We start from the raw sequence: 20,368 nt of genomic DNA on the forward strand, positions 1-20,368 counted from the left end.
AATAAAATTAATTATGATTTTAATTAGTAAGAGGCCAACAAATTTATTTAGTTTAATTGGGTGAGCGGCACGACAACCGTAAACAAGATAAAACTTCGAGTGTGCGATGAAAAATGGTAGATTTGCAGAGTTGCCAGTTAATTTGTGCAAAGTTGCATGACAATGGCATGTTTGTACTATTGAAAAATAGTTATTTTGTATACAAACAATTTTATTAAAGCTGTTGAGAAATCAGAAATGTGAAATAGTTAAAACTTGTATGACGTTTAATATATAACAGCTATACGGTCAACCTTTCCACTAAAATTTAATTTAAATTACTTAAATTTATAATATATTTGACATTAACTAGCAATAAGCAGTTATATAATATTAATATATAGCCGATTGTGAATTATATATACTACTTAATATACTATTTTACTGTTTCTTTTACAAGTTTTTCGAATAAGAGTTATTAAGTTAAGTGAACATCAAATATTATTTAATATCGTACGATAACACACTTTTGTCATCTACGATTGGCAACGCGTCGCTGACATGCTGATTTGGCAACACTCGGTATTTTGCTTTGCACTCTTTCTTCGTTTAGAGTTGTCAGATTATTTCATCAGTCCGAAAAATTCTCTCTCCTGGAAAAGTTCACATCTGTTTTTAGTGTTGTGTGATAACAGTTTAAATTCTGTTATTTTTCATAAAATTACCTATTAATTTCGTATTGAATACTTGTATTGTGTATTAAATGTATATGTAACACTAAATATTTGAAAAATTAAACAACGAACAAGTTTAAAGTGTTTTTTGTGAGACAACGTAATCGAAAGGTGGACATTGGCACGGGTACGTACAAAGAGACCAACGAGTAGATAAATAGCGAAAGCGTGTGCGATTTTCGTAAATAACAAGAGAAGAAAACGAACTTGATTCCTTACGATTTTCCGGAGGCCAAACTTGTGGGCGTATAGCACTAAAAGCGCAAGGAAATTGTAGCAATACAATAGTAAAAATTGTAAAACGTTTATTAAATTTGCGCTTAAACCGATATATTGGAATTTACCAGTAGTGGGGAGGGAAAAAATGTGCTAATGCAGTAATTTAACCGCAAATTTCCACTTACGGTTTAGTGCCAACCATACATTGTTAACCTTTGTCAATAAGAAGCGATTTCATAGCGTGTGCGTACAAAAATAGACAAAATGATTCGCCTGAAACAATTTTAAGTTAATACAAAACAAACCATTAAAATATATATAAATAACACAATTGTACGTCACAACCACTGTTGCTGGGCTAAGTGAACGTGTGTGCATTTATATATTATCACAAAGTGTGTGTGGTTTCTTTTTGAAGTGTTTGCCAAAATATCGAAAATAAATTAGATACATCGTTGGTAAGTGCAAACAAATATTAGTTATGCAAATTTCATGCTTAATACATGCATATGTATTTATATCGTATGCGCATTACTAATCCTACTCCATCTACTTAGCACATTACATTTGTAATTTACATGAACGCGAGCAACTGTGCACGTAGTTATCCAAAACTTTCAGGAATTTTCCACTGACCATCTCCTTTTCATACCGCTTTGCAATCCGCTATTTGCCGCTATAGTTCGTGCATGATGAGTTACTCTTCCCTTTTTTGTTTTGATATTTTTCTTCTATTTTGTTGCCTTTACTTTTTGCTGCAACCTTCGCCACTGCGGCAGCCACAGCGCCTGCTGTTTGCGTAGGAATGCAGGCGGTGAAAATCGATTTTCCTCACCAAATAAAAAAAATATAAAATGAAAGAAACTAAGAATTTCTGTAGATTTATGTGAGTATGTGGGTGTATTTAAATGCCGCAGAAGTGCCGTATTGCTTGTTAAGTCACTTGTAAATTTTATTGATATTTTTTTGCTTACAGGTTTGCTGACAGATTTTAAAGAGTCCTTGAGAGGTTATCAAACAGCTTTATTTACAATTTTCATTCACTCCACGCTTATCCGTGGTAGCAACTTCTAGAAGGTTCAATATGCTAGCAATTTCGCTTATAGTCACACAAATACACTAAAGTGGATATTTTAATGATACTTAAGTTAAATTTTTAATAATAATAAAATAGTCGAAATATGTGGTATTGGATCCATCTGGATGGCAGATATTTGTCTATTATAGAATAGAATAGAATTTTCCTAAAATATCTCCACGGAAGTGGTTTGATAAGAGTGCTAACACGAGTGTTTCCTAACCATTCATAATTGCCCTAGAGGCGGAAAGAATAGCAAGCATTTGATGACTAATACAGATGTCTTTTACATTTAACTAAATTGCAAAATCAATTCTCTCAACATAACATCTCAATATTGTGTTGCTAGGACTACATTTAGACTTCCATGAATCGATCAAATTCATAATGAGCAAATATGCAACAAATGCGAGCAAACGTTACAATGTAAAACTATATGAAACCTTTATTGTCAATATACAATAGCCAATGGTAACAAGCCAGCCGACTGGCTGCCTACCTACTTCACTATCCTCTTATGAATATATACACTTCTACATTAGAGTGAAATTCATAGTAGCATTCCTGTTTTTCTGGCACGTTCCATATAACGAATCGTCAGTCCGTTAGCAAGCCAATGAGCCGGTCGATTGTCTAGCCTAGCCCGGCTGTTCAGTATTGACTGCTGACATCGCACGCCGTATACTGTAATATTCATAGCTATTTTGACTGCAGAACGTGTACAACGTTCGCAACAACAATAACAAGAAAGTGTGTTAAAATTCTTAAAAAAAAAACAATGAGTGGCAAAGTGACTATGATTACAATGCTATAAAATAAAAAGTGTTTTAAGGCCTATACTATAACGCTGTGATTTGAGTACATTAAACCAACAAATAAACTGCCCAACCTCTAACGCTTTAAATATTGTATGTCTATTGACTTTATTGTACTTAAAGTGAGTTCACAACTAAATAAATAAGACTGTGATATATTATCAACATCTGTAAGCTGTTAGTTAATTATAAGATGTGCCATATGCCACACCCACTTGTGCACTAGCACACGCCACCTCAACACCTCATTAGTTGTAGTGCAGCCCGTCGATTTCGTACTACGCAGTTTGTCTGCGACACCTCACAGTTCAGCCATTAATTGTCTCACTGGGTGTGAGGTGTCGGTTTAGTGTACCTTTAAGGCCGATTAGTGCCAATTGTTGTTATTGATATGAATCGGATTGCAGCTTAGAAATCATCACATTCAACTTTATTTGCTCTCACGCTCTCACACTCCGTACTATGAAATTACAAGCTTTGCTCTCATTGCAGTTTTTATGCGCCGACACAGAAACAATCACATACACTAAGCTTGTCAATTCATTGATTATTACTCATTTTTTCACATTCGTCACACACTTCGTAACCAATCGTCTGCACAGTTTCGTGTACATTTGTACGGCCGGTTGGTCGGTCGGTCGGTCGGCTGCCAGTCAATGGTGGCCATGTGAAGCTCATTGCACTTTGTGCAGCAAAAATGCATGCAACTTTTTCAGCCGGCCTAGCATGAGTGAGTGCCCGGCCGCCGCCGCCGACGCCACGAGACCACAACAACGACGAATTATTCACGAACACATAATGTTGTCGAACTTGGTCAACGGACATGCGTACAAATATATGCGACAACATTCCTATGGATCCACCCAACTGTCTGGTGCTGCAGTTTTTGCAATACAGGGTGTTTGAAGAGTTACTGTAGATCCTTGGACATTTTTATACAATAGGTTTAAGAAGATTTTAACAGACTAGTATGAAATGTATATAGTCTGTCACTGCCCTTAAGTATTGTGTCTGAAGCTATAGAACGATAACACCTTTCTACAAAGACGATATAAACAACAATACAATTTAAACAATCCATACACAGAACTCTGCTCTTTCTCCTGATATGAATTTTGAGGTCCAAGTTATATTAAGCGCATAAAAGTATGCTAAGTTTTTAGAAACATCAAGATATATAAATTAGATTTATGAGATTTGGATCTATATATCCCATGGGCCTCTTCTTTTGAGATGAACTTCTGTTCATCTTATGTTAAACGCCTATAAGTATGCTAAGTTTTTAGAAATTTCACGATATATAAATTAGAGGTATGAGATTTGAATCAATAAGAGACGAAGTCCAATATTTAACTGTGTGTCCCGCCGTATAGTGTCTTTTTTGTTGTCTTTTGCTACGCACCCTGTATTTATTTGCATTATTTGGTCACACTTTGATACATATTCGCAAGCTTCCCCACCACTCATCGCCGACGCCTGGCTATTGTCCGCAGTTGTGTGGATGCCACAACAACCAGCACCACCTCGCCGTGGCCAAATAGTTGTTGTAGCTATGTATGCACAACGCACGATGCTGTTGCATGCTCCGGCTCATTCATGCCAGCTTTGGCTCTCCGACGCGCGGTACTATGTGCAATAAGCGCGCGCGTGCTCACTCTCAAACGCTTTCTGCAATGTAATCTCTGACCGCATGCATGCGCCTGGCTGGCTCTACTGCAGGCATATTTTCTCTACCAATTTCTGTCTGCACTATCCACATTATTTATATATAATATACATATGCTTTGTTGTTGCTATTGTCAGTACTTATAATGCAACTTATATACATATAGTGTTTTCTTAATTTTTAATTCTAGAATTTTCCCGACAACCACCACTCTGAGTTTGCATTCGAAAGCGAACACACGGCGCACCACGAAGCGAACGAGCAGCAGCGGCGAAAATAAATTCAAACCGCATAATAATATTGGAAAATTTTCAACTAATGTTGCATGTGACAGCGGCCAACGACCAGTGAGTTTTCAGCGACCAACAACAACAACAAATTGCATTTTATTGCAATTCAACGAGAAATCATAACTGTGTTTGTGTGTGTATGTGCAACTTAAACTGAATTTGCGCAGAAATTTTCACGGTTTACGGTAAAAAAACAACGATTTTCTTTAATTTCACATTTTACGTTTTGACTTTTCCAAAGTTTATACAGTTACCAGTAATAAGCAACAAAATGTCGCGTTTAAGTAAATCGAATTCGTCTAAAAAAGTGTCGCTTTTAAAGACTAAAAAGTTTATGTGATATTCGTATACGTTCGAAAGTCATACACTAACAACAACAAGAAAGTTAATACAAATCTATTTAGCGAAACAGTCGTGCAGTAGAAACACTGCGTTTAATCTGAAGAATTTGTAACAAAACGCTAAAGTCGACCCAATACTGTGTGGTAATTTTTATAAACGGACTGGGCGCTTTAAGAAAATTTTGTGAATTTTATAAAAAAAAATAAGTTTGAAAATTTTATAAAAAGATTTGGAAAATTTAAGAAATTCAAATTTCCTAAAAAATATAATATTGTAAAAGCAATTTCAATAAAAAAGTGAGTTCTTCGAGCGATTCTGCGTGAGATTTTTTTGAAAAGCTATACAAAACAGTTGAAAAAAGAGAATTTTCAACTTATAAATCTGTGAATTTCCGCGATAAATAAGCGCAACTGAAAAATTTGTTTAAAAAACGAGAAGGCTCTTTAAATTACACTGTGCTCTAGCGACATAAGCTCTACATACCCATATACATTCCATACGCTTTAAGAAAAGTAATAGAAGAAGTAAGTCTTGCGCAGCGTAACTACTGTGAGTCAAGAGAAAACCACCGAACGCAGCTACAGAGTCAGCGGTACACAGCAGTAGCAGCAGCAAAAGAAGAAGCAGCAGTGCAAGAGTGGTGCTAAGAGCAGCAGCAGCAGCAGAAGCAGTTCAAGTGCAAATATCAAGCGACGCGTTCAATAACCAAATAGACGCCTTAAAGTTGAAAGACACCAATTGCCGTCACTGCCTAATGGCAAGTTCGCTTAATAAAACGAGACACAGGCGCAGATTGACTGCGATCTCGTTTCTATCGAATATTTCATTAGATGGCACACATCGGGATACTAAATTTGGAGCAACAATTGGCATTTGTGGCAACGCGGCTACAACGTACAACGCAACGGCAGCGGGATTACAAAGTGGCGCAACGATTGGTGGCGGCGGAGGCGGCGGCATCGGATACGGCGGCGGCGGCGGCAAGCAGCAACAACATCAACACTACAACTACAACCGCAATAATAATCGACATCCACGGCAACAGCATCATCAGCATCAGCACCAGCACCAACACTACTATACGCAACATCATCCGAATGGCGGTTGCAACATGGGTAACGGCAATGCCGGCGGCGCTGGCGGCATGCATGCACCTTCAGCCGCAATGTATCTCGCCTCATGCGATGATGCGCACATGGACTACATGGGCGGCGGCGGTGGTGGTTGTGGTGCTGGTGAAGGCGGCGGCGGCGGTGGCACTGGCAGCGATGGCTGTGCCGATAGTACCGGCAGCGCCGATGGTGATGGGCATTTTAGTGAAATTGAAAATATGGGTCAACACTTGATAAATGCACGGCCGGGCAACGCTTACAAGGGCGATGGTGGCATTAAAGCAGCAACAGCAACTGTCGCAGGCAGGTCGACAGTCAAGCATATGGATAAATCCGCTGGTGACTACGACTTCATTAGCGGCAGCGATGGTGTTGGCGGCATTGGTGGTGCAACTGTGACTGAGAAGCGCAATGTTAAGCGACCTACATCGAGTAGTCGGCAACAGTGCAATCATAATTGCAGGCAAACTTCTAAGCATGGCACAATGGGCATTGCCAGCAAGCAACAGTTGGCTGGCGGTAGCGGCGGTTCGGGCGCCGAAAGTGGCAGCGATTCGGATAGCGTCAAAATACCAATGAAAGTTTCCAGTTTGGGTGCCGGCATACTAATGCCATTGCGTGAAAGGTGAGTGCATATACAACAATTATTACTTTACTTTACTTTGTATATCATTATCGCTAAACGTGTAGCGAATTGTTGGAAGTGAAAAAATTTTAAGGTTGTGTATAAGTCGAGACATCCACTGGTCATGAGTCGTAGTAAACAGGGCTTGTCATTTTCACTGTTGTAAGAGTGTGGAGAAAGTTCAGGAAAAGGGTTCAAACCTATGGTGAGTTATATTTAACCTACATAGGTGAAATTTGAGCTTGAGGTGTCTCACTTTGTTTTGATAAAAACTTACTTACAAAGAAGTTGATAGAATGACATATTTTTCGCTATAGAGTTGCCACATTTTTGAATTTTTTTTTTTTAATGAGTTAAAAATAAATTTTTTTAATAAGATAAACAAAGTTTTTAATGAATTTAAATTAAAAAAAAAATGAAAATTTTAAAATAGAATAAAAAAATTTAAAAGATTTTGATATTTAAAAAATTTTAAAAGTATCTTTTTAATAAAAAATTAATAAATTAAAAGGAAAAATAAATTTTGGTTTTTGAAAGTCAAATTAATTTTTTTTTATATTGTTAAGAAAATAAAATATTTCGAAAGAAAAGAAAGTCTTAAATGAATGTACATACGTCAGCGATTTTATTTAATTTCCTCATTTCTTTGTTAAGCATCAAAATTCCCAAATTATTTCATTTCATACAAAATCAACAAACCATTGATCGCAGCGCTTGTTGAGTACTTTGATGAGGACTCTGCTGAGTATAATTGATAAGATAAGGAAGAACAATGCTTTCATGTGTTGATTTAAAATATAAAAATTATTTTTATTAATTTATGACCAAAATTTACTAAAATTGCCAACAATTTCTTCTTCACCAATTTTCGTTCGTCAAAAGCACTTAACAGCCTTAACAGCCTCAAACAAAGACTGCATGATCGCAAAATTTTCACTTGAATTGTATATTTGTGCGATTGTAATGCGAGTATTACGTAAATATTTTTTGCTACCGTATGGTGGTTTTTTCGTCGAAATGCAACTCATGTGCCACTTGACGACGTGAACAATATGTTTCGCTTACCTTCGTCAATATAGGCGTGTATGTAAGTGTATTTGCAGTAGAATTTATTATATTAATTATCTATATGATATTTGTTTGTTGTTATTGTTACAACAAACATTATTGTAATGTATTTGAAATAATTTGCTGGCGTAGCGACGACTGAGCTTTTTTTTCCCAATTTTTTCCTTTGTACAAAGGTATAAATACAGGTCTTTATTATAAATTCATCATATTTTCCATGCATTTATAGTCAAGTTACTTAAAAAAACTTCTATAAATTACGAAATTAGAGCGAAAATGCCAAATGACCTTAAAATGCTGACATAAATATCATTGTGTTATAATTCTCAATAGAAGCCCTGTAGGAAAAAATCTCAAAAATAGAAAATGTTCAAAATTATTTAAAAATTTATAATATCAACGTTTTATGAAGCTTAAATAGATATTCTTTAAAAATTAAAAAAAATGTTTCTTTAAAAATTAAAAAAAAAAAATTTAAATTTTTAAAAACTATTTTTTTTTTTAATTTATAAAAAATTTATTTTAAAAATTTTATTTTTTATAATAGAAGCAAACAATAGTTTCAGAAAACCCAATTTGATATTTTCTTAAACAAAAATATTCATAAATTTGCTCACTCAATACCACCGCTAGTATGACGTCACAGTATGCGCAACTCTCCAACTTATCATGCAATGAAAAGTGAAAATATTATAAAACTCTAACTTTCCTGCCGGGTATATTTGTAAGCGCTCATTACGTTCAACTTGATATGTTATTTTGTCTATGCGGCGCCGTAAAAATTCACATGAATCATAATTGACGCCGCAACGCATGGTAGGCACGCGACACAGCGCCCGTCATGTAAAGTGATTAGCGCTTACTCGTATTTAAGTCAGCCGACGAGTCACTCACTGGGTGGTTGTGCTTACACACTGCCACACTTCCATATAATCATATACCTATACAGAGGCACTTGTACATATGTTTGTACGTCTGTTTGTATTACAAACAATCCGTCAGTAAGGCAGAAAATCATTTGACGCTTTCCATTTCCAACTGTTTACCTTTAATTTAAAATGCAATTTGTTTAAATCGCGTATTTTCTATTTCCTGCTCAAAGGTGTATGTATTTTGTTCGACTTCGCGGCTATAGTTCATATACGTTCGTATGTATTATATTTAATTTTTTTGCTTCCTATTTGTTTATCTGTTCTTAAATATCGCACCACATGTTTTTGTAAATATATATTTTACCATATATTTGCATTTACATTCAATTCGAGCTAAATTTAGCCGTAAAATTTCTTTCAACAATTTAATTCAATAAATTAAAAATAATGAGACATTCATTGTGATTTTAATTTTTGGTTAAAATTTATTGCTTTTGTCAAGAATTTTCATATTATATTGAAAATGTATACATTTATATATATATTCTATACAAATTTTGCAATACAATTACCTCTATTGTATTATTTGTATCATTAAAATTATAATATGAAAGCATTTAAACGTATAAATGTTGTAATGACCTTGTAATGACCCACGACAGAGCTTAGAAAACTGTCATGAAAGTTTTCATATATTTATTGATTTATCATCTAAGAATCACATAGTCTTAAATTGTGAAAATTCATATTAAAATTGCAGAAAAAACCAACGAAACAGTACCTAGGCACATATTTTTAGCATCCCACAATAAAAAATAAACTAATTTTTTTAAATAAAAAAAGTTTTGAATTTTTTTTTTAATGTTTTAACACCAAACAATAATTTTTGATTAGCTATTAATACACTTTCTAAGTACCAAAATACAAGTAATAACTATTTAAAAGTAATATTAAAATTACTCAACTCTTAAACAGCCAAAAAACTCGACTTTCGAAATTATATAGCATATCTTCAGGCGTGGTAGCTTTTGCTTTACAAGTATAACATTATAAACTTTATTTATCTGTAGAAATATGATTTTCTGCATACTCTTTGAATAAAATAACAATATTTTGAGTTAAAAATTATTTTAAAAAATTCCATAGCATACTTACAGGCGCATATGCGATAATTTTTTACAATTTTCTTACTGTTTCTAAGTCTCTAAAGTAACATTTTCTTAATATCGCAGTAAATATGCCTTAAAATGTCAATTAACAGGAATTTAAATATTTTTTATAGCATACCTACAGGCGCAACAGCTTTTTGCTCAACAAGTAGAAATGAGAAGCTATCGTAAAGTGTAAAATGCAAGATTTTTATTCAATTTTATTTAAAAAAATATGATTCCATTGAATTGTCAATTAATATATATTTTTTATTGCATACCTAAAGGCGCAGAACGTAGTTTTTTTCACAATATGCCTAAATTTTATGCTGTTTCTAAAGCAGTAAACTTGTATTTGCTTATCATTTTCTTAATTCATCTAAATTAAATTGTTTCTGCTTATTTAGCTGAAAATCCGACAAATCAACACCAAATTTGGTTGTACTGTTTGCCAAAAAATGTTTGCTATTCGAGTAAGAACTTTGGCATCGCCATAACCTTACGACAGCAAGCGCATTCATGACCATCGAAAATATTATAAATTTCAATGCACATTTTTTGTTTTTTTTTTTTGCTTAGTGACGGCAATGCACTGGCGCTTGACACTTTTTTTCACTTATTTTGGTATTTTGGTTTGCAGCCAATTTTCACAGTCTATTTGGCGTATACCCTTAACTAGATGCAAATAAATGGTTTAGTACTTTGTTATTTACAATATTTATTATTATTTATAAATAATATTTTTTTTACATTTCGTTTAATATAACATTTTTAAATAAATAAAAACTCAATAAAGCAAAAAAAAAAAAAAACAAAAAAATAATATAAAAAATTATAAAAATGTTTTAATAATTGTTTTCTTTATTTTTATATAATTTTTTTTGCTTTGTTTTTGTTTTTATTTATTTCAAAGTTTTCATTAAATATTTTTTACTTTCTTATCTATTATTTTTAATAGTGTTTATTGTTTTGTTTTATTAAAACATTTTTTTTTATTTTAATGTTTTTATTTTTATTATTTTTGTTTCCTTTTTGATTTTTTTATTATTTTTTATTTGAATCTTTTTTTTATATAATTATTTTTTTTTTACCTTAATATATATTATAATAATTATTTTTATGTTTCGTTTCGATTGATATTATTTTTTTATATAATTTCTAATCAATTTTATTAGTATACATGTTTTAGTTTTATTTAAAATATTTATATTTTTTTAATTTTTATTCTTAAAATTTTAACATAATTTAATTATTTTAATATATTTTTTTGAATTTTTTATTGTTATTTTTTTTCTTGAAAAATTTTTTTTTTATGTTTTTTATTTTTTTTTATTTTTTTTAATTTTTTTTTATTTTTTTTTTTAATTTTTTTTTTATTTTTTTTTTATTTTTTTTTTTTAAATATTTTTTATCTTAATTTTATTGTGATTTTTTTTTGAATATTTAATTTTTAATCATTTTTTACTTTTATTTTAAATAATTTAAAATTTTTTATATAATTTTTACTTTTTTTAATTTTTTAAACTATTTTTTATATTTAATTTTTTTTTAAATAGTTTTTTTAATATTTTTTATTTCTTTTTTTAATATTTTTTTAAATTTTTTTTTGTTTTATTATTATTTTGTGATTTTTTTCTTGAATAGTTAATGTTTTTATTAATTTTTATATATTTTTTATATGATTTTTACACTTTTTAATCTTTTAAACAATTTTTTTATATATAATGATTTTTTCTATTTTTTATTTATTTTTATTATTTTTTATGCCTTAATTTTTTATTATTTATTAACTTAGCTGTTCACCTTTTTATTGTGCTACATCGCATACTCAATCACCCACCTCCCAAAACTAGTCCCCCAACCATACCCAGCATTATTTATGTATGCGCTTTGCATTCACTCTTAAAATACTTGTTTATAAATAATTTAAAAACGAATTTCATTCAATTTCTGCTCGTTTTCAACTTTTCAATATGCTTTTTTTATTTATTTTCATTTTATTGTTCACTATTATATTCTCGTTAATTCCGTAAATTCATTTTTAATTGTGAAGTGTGCGCGTCGCAAGTCTGAAAGAACGACCACTCGCCCGCCCGTTGGCTACAAGTACCCGCTAGACCGTTAAACATAATAAAAATCAACAATAACAACAATACAATAATACAAAACATTTGCCATAAATTTGCTAAATTGAATTATTTAATTCATGGCAATTTACGCGCTGGAGCACAATGTTTCGCACTCGAAATACTAAATTATAAACACAACAATACGCAAATTAATTTTGTTTTCAAGTCTCCGCACGCTGGCTCTGTCTTTTTTTAGCGGTATTATTTATGTATGAGCTCTCGTGTGTCTTTTGACGAAGTGCGCCAAATTAGTGCAAAAATGCTGGTGTTTTATTTGGTTCGTTTATTTTTAGTGAATTGTGCTGAAAATCACACTTTTTTTGGTGATTTATGACGGTTTTGCTCGGTAGTTTTTTGTGTACTAATTTAAAATAATTTTTAGACACGCAAAGCTGCAATCAATCAATCAGTTCCCGACAATTTGCACAAGTATTCCAGTTTTAGTTAAATTTGTGATGCTTTTATTTTAGCTAAGGAGAGGGGTTCTTGAGATTGTTTCCTCGAAAAGAACTCGACTAGAATCCCTTAATAGGTACTCAAGCACGAAGAACATATGTTTATGGATCGAGTATCATAATAGATTAATGAAAAGTCCTTCCAGCTATACTCACAGTCTATTTTCGCAAGTATCTAAACTTCTTAGGGTCTGAAGGCCGAAACCTAAGACCTTAAGAAGTGAAATTAGCATTACATTACCGGAAGATTTTTTTTAAGATTACTTACCTAGACAATGTCGTGAACCTTTGTCTTTAATCTCTTCTAAAATTAGAGTCAATGAGGTTAAGAATAGGTATTCATCTCATAACTTTTCTCTCGAGCTAATTCTGACCCTCAATCTGTGCTAGATCTGAGAACAACGGAGAAATCTCTCTGTCTCCCCAACCATTCCCGGTTTTTTGAACCTGTTGTATGTACTCCTCGAGGCGGTTTTCTTGCCGTTTCTCCTCGCATTCATTGCATCGTGTGAACTGAGTGTTTGGGCTACCTGCCAATAGGTCAACAAATTTCTCAACCCATACGTTTCGACTTTGCCTTGCTGTAATGCAATTCACACAGTGTCTACGGCAGCCAAAAATAAATCGAAAGCACAGGGAAAAACACCGAATCGTATGTCAAACACTATTTAATGAGCACATGCAAAAAGTGTCGCCACATTCACGAGCCGCAACATAAATAAACGCCACAAATTACATTAGCATTACAACCTCGTAGCGCTGAGGCGGCGGCGAGGTCTTTAAACTTCCTTGAACTCGTCGCCAAGCAATGCAATGCACTGCACTGAAAACATATGCCAACATGTAAGACACCTACCTGGCAGTCATGACAAAAACAATACGCCGTTGCAACGCTGCTGCCGAATGGAAAATTTACAATAAAAAAAAGATTACAAAACTCAAAAAGCTCTCGTGCATTTTTCTAATGCTTATTGCTCTCGCTCTTGCGGTGGAGGCAGCTAGAGAGAGTGAGAGATGTGGAGCGCGTAAAGCTGCTGAGTGCAAAGTGTAGTTTTGTTGTTGCCACTGCAACGCTGCAAAGGCGGATTGCCGGCGAGGTTGCAGTTTCTTCAACTTTTTTAATGATTTTTGTTGTTGTGATTCTACGAAATGGCTCTTGGTTGTTGTAGTGTGGCAGGTCCGGGTTTTCGCCGCTTCATCTCTAGAAAGCTTTATTTCGACATTTGTAAAAAGGGCTGCATAATACTGTTATCTGCCGCTACACCTGCGCTCTCTCGTCTGCTCTCCGAATTTTCAATGCCTTGGCAGCTGGAAAGCGTTGAACTCTTTAAAGTATCCATTGTTATGTGTGAATATTTGCAGCGAATGACATTGATTTTCCTTCTGCAATGCGAACGGAATACAAAACTGTGTTTCTATAATAGAAATCAGTTACATTGGAACTAGTTAGTGACTAGTTAATTCTTAATAGAACGAGATAAGACTAGTACTTGGCTTCAGCTACAAAAAGAAACTTATATAAAACATTTTTAAAGATAGTTCTTAAGAAAAAATATACGATTATTTTGCATTTTCATTCAATTTCTTTGTAATTCTCAACCGGTTTATTAAATAAAGAAAAATTCATATTCTAAAACACCGATGTGCTTAACAACACCGACGTTCTTTAAAATCAACACATTTTAGTCAGTTCCAAAAATTTCGACTAACCAATTCAAACTCCCGCGTACGACACACCCCTTCCCACGAGTCCACACCCGAACTGTAGTATATAAAATACCGTTAAGTGCAATTGTAATGCGGTTTGCTAAGCATGGCAACAGCTGCTTCGAACTCATAACCAAAGCAAACAACCGACTGTCATCGAAGCAACGAATGAAGACAATGTCCACGATGTCCATACGAACCGACACGATTCTTTGGCAGCGCAAAACTAGCGTATAACCGTTGTCACATATCGTTTTAGAAACTGTCAGCGGCAGCTGTGACAATGTTGTTGACACCAACGTGCCATATACAATTGTTACATATTTATTTTGGCCGACTTTACCAAACATGACAAATTAGTGTGGTGTTTGTCGGCAGACGCAAATATTTGCTATAAAATTGCTGAATAACGTGTATGGCTACCACAAGTCGTTTGAGTTTGGTGGCGTGTATGAGTCTTGAGTTGAGTGCCTTAAACTGGCAAACATTGTTAACTGTGTTTAAATAACTGTTAGATGCTTTAAAAAATATTTTAGCCAATAGGTTTGGCAACAGCGCCTCAACAGTCTTTGAAAAGATCTGAAAGCCTCAAAGAAGTGATCAAGCACTACACTTTCTCACACTAAAGCGCGCTTTGATTGCTGTTATAACAACAAATAACAACAATAACTTTATATATTTGCTATTATAAAAAATGAGGTATTTTTGCATATTTTATCGCATGAGAGTTTCTATCATGGATTTTTTTTTACATTTTTTATCGCATGCGAATTTCATTTTATATTTATTTTTTGTGTTTTAAGCCATCTAAATTCCAAGATTTATGATTTATTTTTGATTTGGACGCGATTTTATTTATCAAAAATAATATGTTTGTATGTATGTGTGCTGCCATAAAAATCATGGTTTTTGCTTGAATATGAAAAAGAGTCACTTTGACAATCAGCACGTTTTTGTTTTAAATATTTTGGAAATTGTTATTGTGCTTGATATTTTTACGCTCGAGTCGCTTAGTATACATATTTGTGCGGTGAAGCGGTGTATATAAAATTTTTCCTAATTTACTTTCTGAAAATACATATGTAAATACATACCTTTAAGCACATAAAAATGCTTTGTCGTCTCTAATTAAATGAGTAATGCACCGACAATACTTTTCATTATTTATTAGCCGCTGTCTGCTGCAGCCCATTCACTGCCAATATTTGTTGTTTTATATTTTTTCGAGCATGCTTTTGCTGATTTTTGGCTTCGGCTCGATTTTAATTTATACATTTGAACGCGTCATTTATTATACGTTATAAGGGTAAGAGGTTAAACAAAATAAAGATTTAAAAAATATTTTGAGGAGATATTTGAGCAAATGTGTGTATTTTTGTTCATATTGTATATATAAAATAGATTTTTTGACTGCTGCTAACAGCTGTTTCAAAATGTAATATTTAACACAAATATGTTTTTATAGAAAAAAAATTTGTTTAAAAAATATTCTTTATTATGCGTTTATAAATTTAAAAAAATATATATACATATTTTTTATATATGTATGTGTTTAAAACAAGCTGATTTCAAATACCTCTTACCGCGGGTCGGGGAAAATAATTGAAACACCAAGCTTGAGTGAGAACTATTTCATTCTGATTTTATTTTGGTTTTTTACTTACTTATATACAAATTTTAGAATTATCTTAAGAACTAATTATATATGTATGTGTGTATGTCTATATGTATATTTTATATGTTGCACGATAAGGGGTTATTTCAAATGCAAACAAGCAATTGCCCAAATGTATTTTTATAACCAATAGGTTATCTTGTGCATACATATAAATGTGTTTGTTGAGTGCATGCATGTTGCATATAGATGCATGCGTGCCTCATATAAATATATGTACGTTGTATATATAAATGTATGTATTATATGTATGTATGTATGTATGCTCGTTAAATATAAAGGGTGATTTTTTAAGAGCTTGATAACTTTTTTAAAAAAAAAAAACGCATAAAATTTGCAAAATCTCATCGGTTCTTTATTTGAAACGTTAGATTGGTTCATGACATTTACTTTTTGAAGATAATTTCATTTAAATGTTGACCGCGGCTGCGTCTTAGGTGGTCCATTCGGAAAGTCCAATTTTGGGCAACTTTTTCGAGCATTTCGGCCGGAATAGCCCGAATTTCTTCGGAAATGTTGTCTTCCAAAGCTGGAATAGTTGCTGGCTTATTTCTGTAGACTTTAGACTTGACGTAGCCCCACAAAAAATAGTCTAAAGGCGTTAAATCGCATGATCTTGGTGGCCAACTTACGGGTCCATTTCTTGAGATGAATTGTTCTCCGAAGTTTTCCCTCAAAATGGCCATAGAATCGCGAGCTGTGTGGCATGTAGCGCCATCTTGTTGAAACCACATGTCAACCAAGTTCAGTTCTTCCATTTTTGGCAACAAAAAGTTTGTTAGCATCGAACGATAGCGATCGCCATTCACCGTAACGTTGCGTCCAACAGCATCTTTGAAAAAATACGGTCCAATGATTCCACCAGCGTACAAACCACACCAAACAGTGCATTTTTCGGGATGCATGGGCAGTTCTTGAACGGCTTCTGGTTGCTCTTCACCCCAAATGCGGCAATTTTGCTTATTTACGTAGCCATTCAACCAGAAATGAGCCTCATCGCTGAACAAAATTTGTCGATAAAAAATTTCGAACCGAACACTGATTTTGGTAATAAAATTCAATGATTTGCAAGCGTTGCTCGTTAGTAAGTCTATTCATGATGAAATGTCAAAGCATACTGAGCATCTTTCTCTTTGACACCATGTCTGAAATCCCACGTGATCTGTCAAATACTAATGCATGAAAATCCTAACCTCAAAAAAATCACCCGTTATTTGAACATACATATTTATGCTCAGTGGACTGTATGTGTTATTACATTTTTCTTATTTAATATTCTTAATATGTAGAGTAATAAAAAACTAAATATATACGCACATGTTCATTTTTGAACAGTATGTATTATTTTTAAAGTTTTTTTCTATAATTTTTTAATACAGTTTTTTATATTTTTTTTATTGAAATAAAATATTTTTTTTTAATTTTTTTTTTTTCAATAATTGTTTTTAACAAAAATATTTTCTTTCAAACTTTATTTTTTTTTCGCTTTTTCAATTTTCTGCTTGGCACACTATTGATATTCTCATTTTAATAAAAATACTTTCACTCACCAAAGCAAATTGGCAACCCTTTTTCCTTAATTACGACCAAAAATTAAAAAGAATATCAGACAAAAGTCGAACAGGTGCATTGCAATGTCGGCATATTTGCAGTTAAATTAATGTGCATAAACAAACGAAAAATAAAAGTGAAAATTTGTATACTAAAATTAGCGCAGCAGAACAGAAAGTGGAACAAAAACTGACACAGAGAAAATGCAATTTATGCAAATTAGTACGTATTTTAAGCGAAAAAAATTGAATATGCAAGAAAAAAATATTGAAACAAAATCAAAAACAAAACAATAAGCATTTATTATGTCATATTTCTAAATATCTTGCCATTTTATTTTTAAGCTAATAAAATAATACTATTTTTGAATATTTTTTATAACTTTTTTAATATAATAATTATAATTTTTTATTTCTTAATTATTTTTATTTATTTTTTTTTTAATTATTCAATTTAACTTTTAAAAATATTTTGTTTTTGTAATTTTTATTATTAATTTTTTTTTTGTAATTTTTTTATTAATTTTTTTTTTTTTACTTTTAAAAATATGTTTTTGCAATTTTATTTTATTATTAATTTTTTAATTTTCAAAAATATTCCTTTTTTATTTATTGAATTATTTTGTTTTTATTATTTTTTATTTATAAAAATATTTTGTTAAATTACATTTTATTATTTTAATTTTTTTTTAATTTTTCAAAACATTTGTTTCGTAATTTTATTTTATTATTATATTTTTTACAAATTTTTTTAAAATATTTTTTTATAATTTATTTATTATTTTTTTAATTTCTTTTATTTACATATAAAAATATTTTGTTAAATTATATTTTTAATTTTATTTTGTTTTTTTTTTAACTTTTAAAAATATTTTGTTTTTGTAATTTTACTTTATTATTATATTTTTTTACAATTTTTTTTTATATTGTTTTTAATATTTTTTTAATATTTTTTTTTAATATTTTCTTTTTATAATTTATTGTATTATTATTTTTCTTTATAATTAATTTTATTATTATTTTTTTATAATTTATAATTTTTTTAATTATCAAAAGTATCTGTTTTTGTATTTTTATTTTATTTATATTTTATATGTATATTTGTTTAAAATTTTTCTTATATAAATTTCATTTTTCTAATTTTATTTGTTCTTACCTATATATTTTATTTTTCCAACCACTCATAACAACACAACAAATTTTTTAGATTCTTCCGCCTCAAATTCACGCTCTCATTGTTTAGCTTAATTGTCACATCTCCGGTTTGTTTACAAAACTCAATTTAAATTCCCACAGTAGTCATATTTGTCACCGAGCTATTTCGTGCCAGCCAAAGCGGCGTCGCCACAGTAGCGGAAGTTTTTATGATTTTGAGTTTGTTTTGATTTTTTAAGTCAGCAAAATGCCGACTAAAGCGCATTCCGTTGCAGTAATTAAGAAAATAAAAACATTCTTTGCAACACAATGCCGTTAAATAATAACTAAAGCAAATAAATAACAAAAAAAAATCAGAAATGTTTTAAATATAATATATGTGAAAACATAATTCGTACATTAGGAGCTTGAGAAATGTAAAAAATTCTGTTAATTTTATATTTGCAATTAAATGAACATATAATTTCCAAAAATTATTTTTAAAAATTAAAATGAAAAAAATTTCAAAATTTTTATAAAAAAAAATATTTTTTAAATATAATATTTGTGAAATGAATTTTATTTAAATGTTTTTTTTTAATCAATTTCTTTTTTTTATTTTTTTTAAATATTTTTTTTTTTTAATTTTATAAAAATATTTTTTTATTTAATTTTTTAACTATTTGAAAGCTTCTTACATTTCAGTTCCCAGCTATGCCTAGAAGCTTCAAATTAGTATTATTTCATTTTTTCTGCCCAACAAAGTTGTTTACTACATAACCCTGCATTATTGTTGTTTTTGTAATTTGATGTAGCTTCTATAATATGTCATGGTAATGCATAAAAAAGCTGAAATCACAAAACACAAAATCAAAACAAAAACAAGCTTCATTCATAATTGCCTGCGCATAGCTTTGGGTTCTTCTCCATAGGAATTTCGGAATTGACGCACAACCGCATCACGCAAAAGATTGCCCTGACCGGCAATAAAACGTAAACAAAGTTTGCCATTTTTTTATATTTTTTTATTTTTTTTGTTTGGTTCAACTTGTTTTTGTTTACTTCTACACCGCTTCGCTTAAGCCTTGCTTCATCATTATTATGCGCGCACATAAATTGGGTTACATACTTTTGTTTTGCAGTATAGCATTTCATTTCAAAAGGAAGTCTTTCAAGCATTTGTGACTCTTAAATCATTTGGCTTGGCATTCGTGCGAAATTGCGTCATAACTTTATATAATGCCTACCTATCAACTAACTTAGAATGTTCGTGTGGCAAATAAAAGAAAAACGAAATAGTAATAAAAAATACCGGCTCTACCGGCATTTTAATGCTAATTTTTTACATTTAATTTCATGATTTGCTTTTTATGGTGTTTTCGTGCATTTTTGCAAAACAACAACACCTGAAAGTTATTATGATTCTCTTTTGTAACTACGTCGCACCTGGAATTAATATGTTTTGTTATGCGCAGAAGTCCTATTATGTTTCAACCCTTATGCAGTGCGCTTTTTTGTAGTTGTTCTTGTGGTGCTTGACAAAATACAACTCCACAATATTCAAGGTTAACACGTTTTTAAGGCTTCATGCGCCTATGCGCACTGCCTTCGAACTTGACCGAGACCTTGAAAATGATGCGAGTAAGAAGTAAATGCGTCACTTCTCAAGCCTTTGATATGCCTTGAAAAGCATATTCATATGTGGTTGCCACCCTTTTTAATGCAAAAAGCTACTGAAATCGTCTAAAGATATGCTATAGGGTCGCTTGA

At 31.6% G+C, this 20,368-nt stretch overlaps 1 protein-coding gene across 3 annotated transcripts in view; it reads left to right on the forward strand.

Annotated features, from left to right (window-relative positions):
- The first annotated feature begins 597 nt into the window (after positions 1 to 597).
- The window catches only part of LOC105210271 (CDK5 and ABL1 enzyme substrate 1), a 56,812-nt gene continuing 37,041 nt past the window's right edge, over positions 598 to 20,368 (forward strand). For 2 of the 3 annotated variants that reach the window (XM_011181098.3, XM_011181100.3), the window contains exons 1-2: positions 598 to 840; positions 4,682 to 6,860. In XM_011181098.3, coding sequence (XP_011179400.2) covers positions 5,878 to 6,860 — 983 coding nt within the window. In that variant the 5' untranslated portion in view covers positions 598 to 840; positions 4,682 to 5,877. Of the gene's footprint in view, positions 1,391 to 4,681; positions 6,861 to 20,368 lie in introns of all 3 variants that reach the window. The other variant, XM_011181099.3, reaches the window with a different exon arrangement.

This window comes from Zeugodacus cucurbitae, chromosome 6, assembly GCF_028554725.1.
Source record: "Zeugodacus cucurbitae isolate PBARC_wt_2022May chromosome 6, idZeuCucr1.2, whole genome shotgun sequence".
Lineage (NCBI taxonomy): Eukaryota > Metazoa > Arthropoda > Insecta > Diptera > Tephritidae > Zeugodacus > Zeugodacus cucurbitae.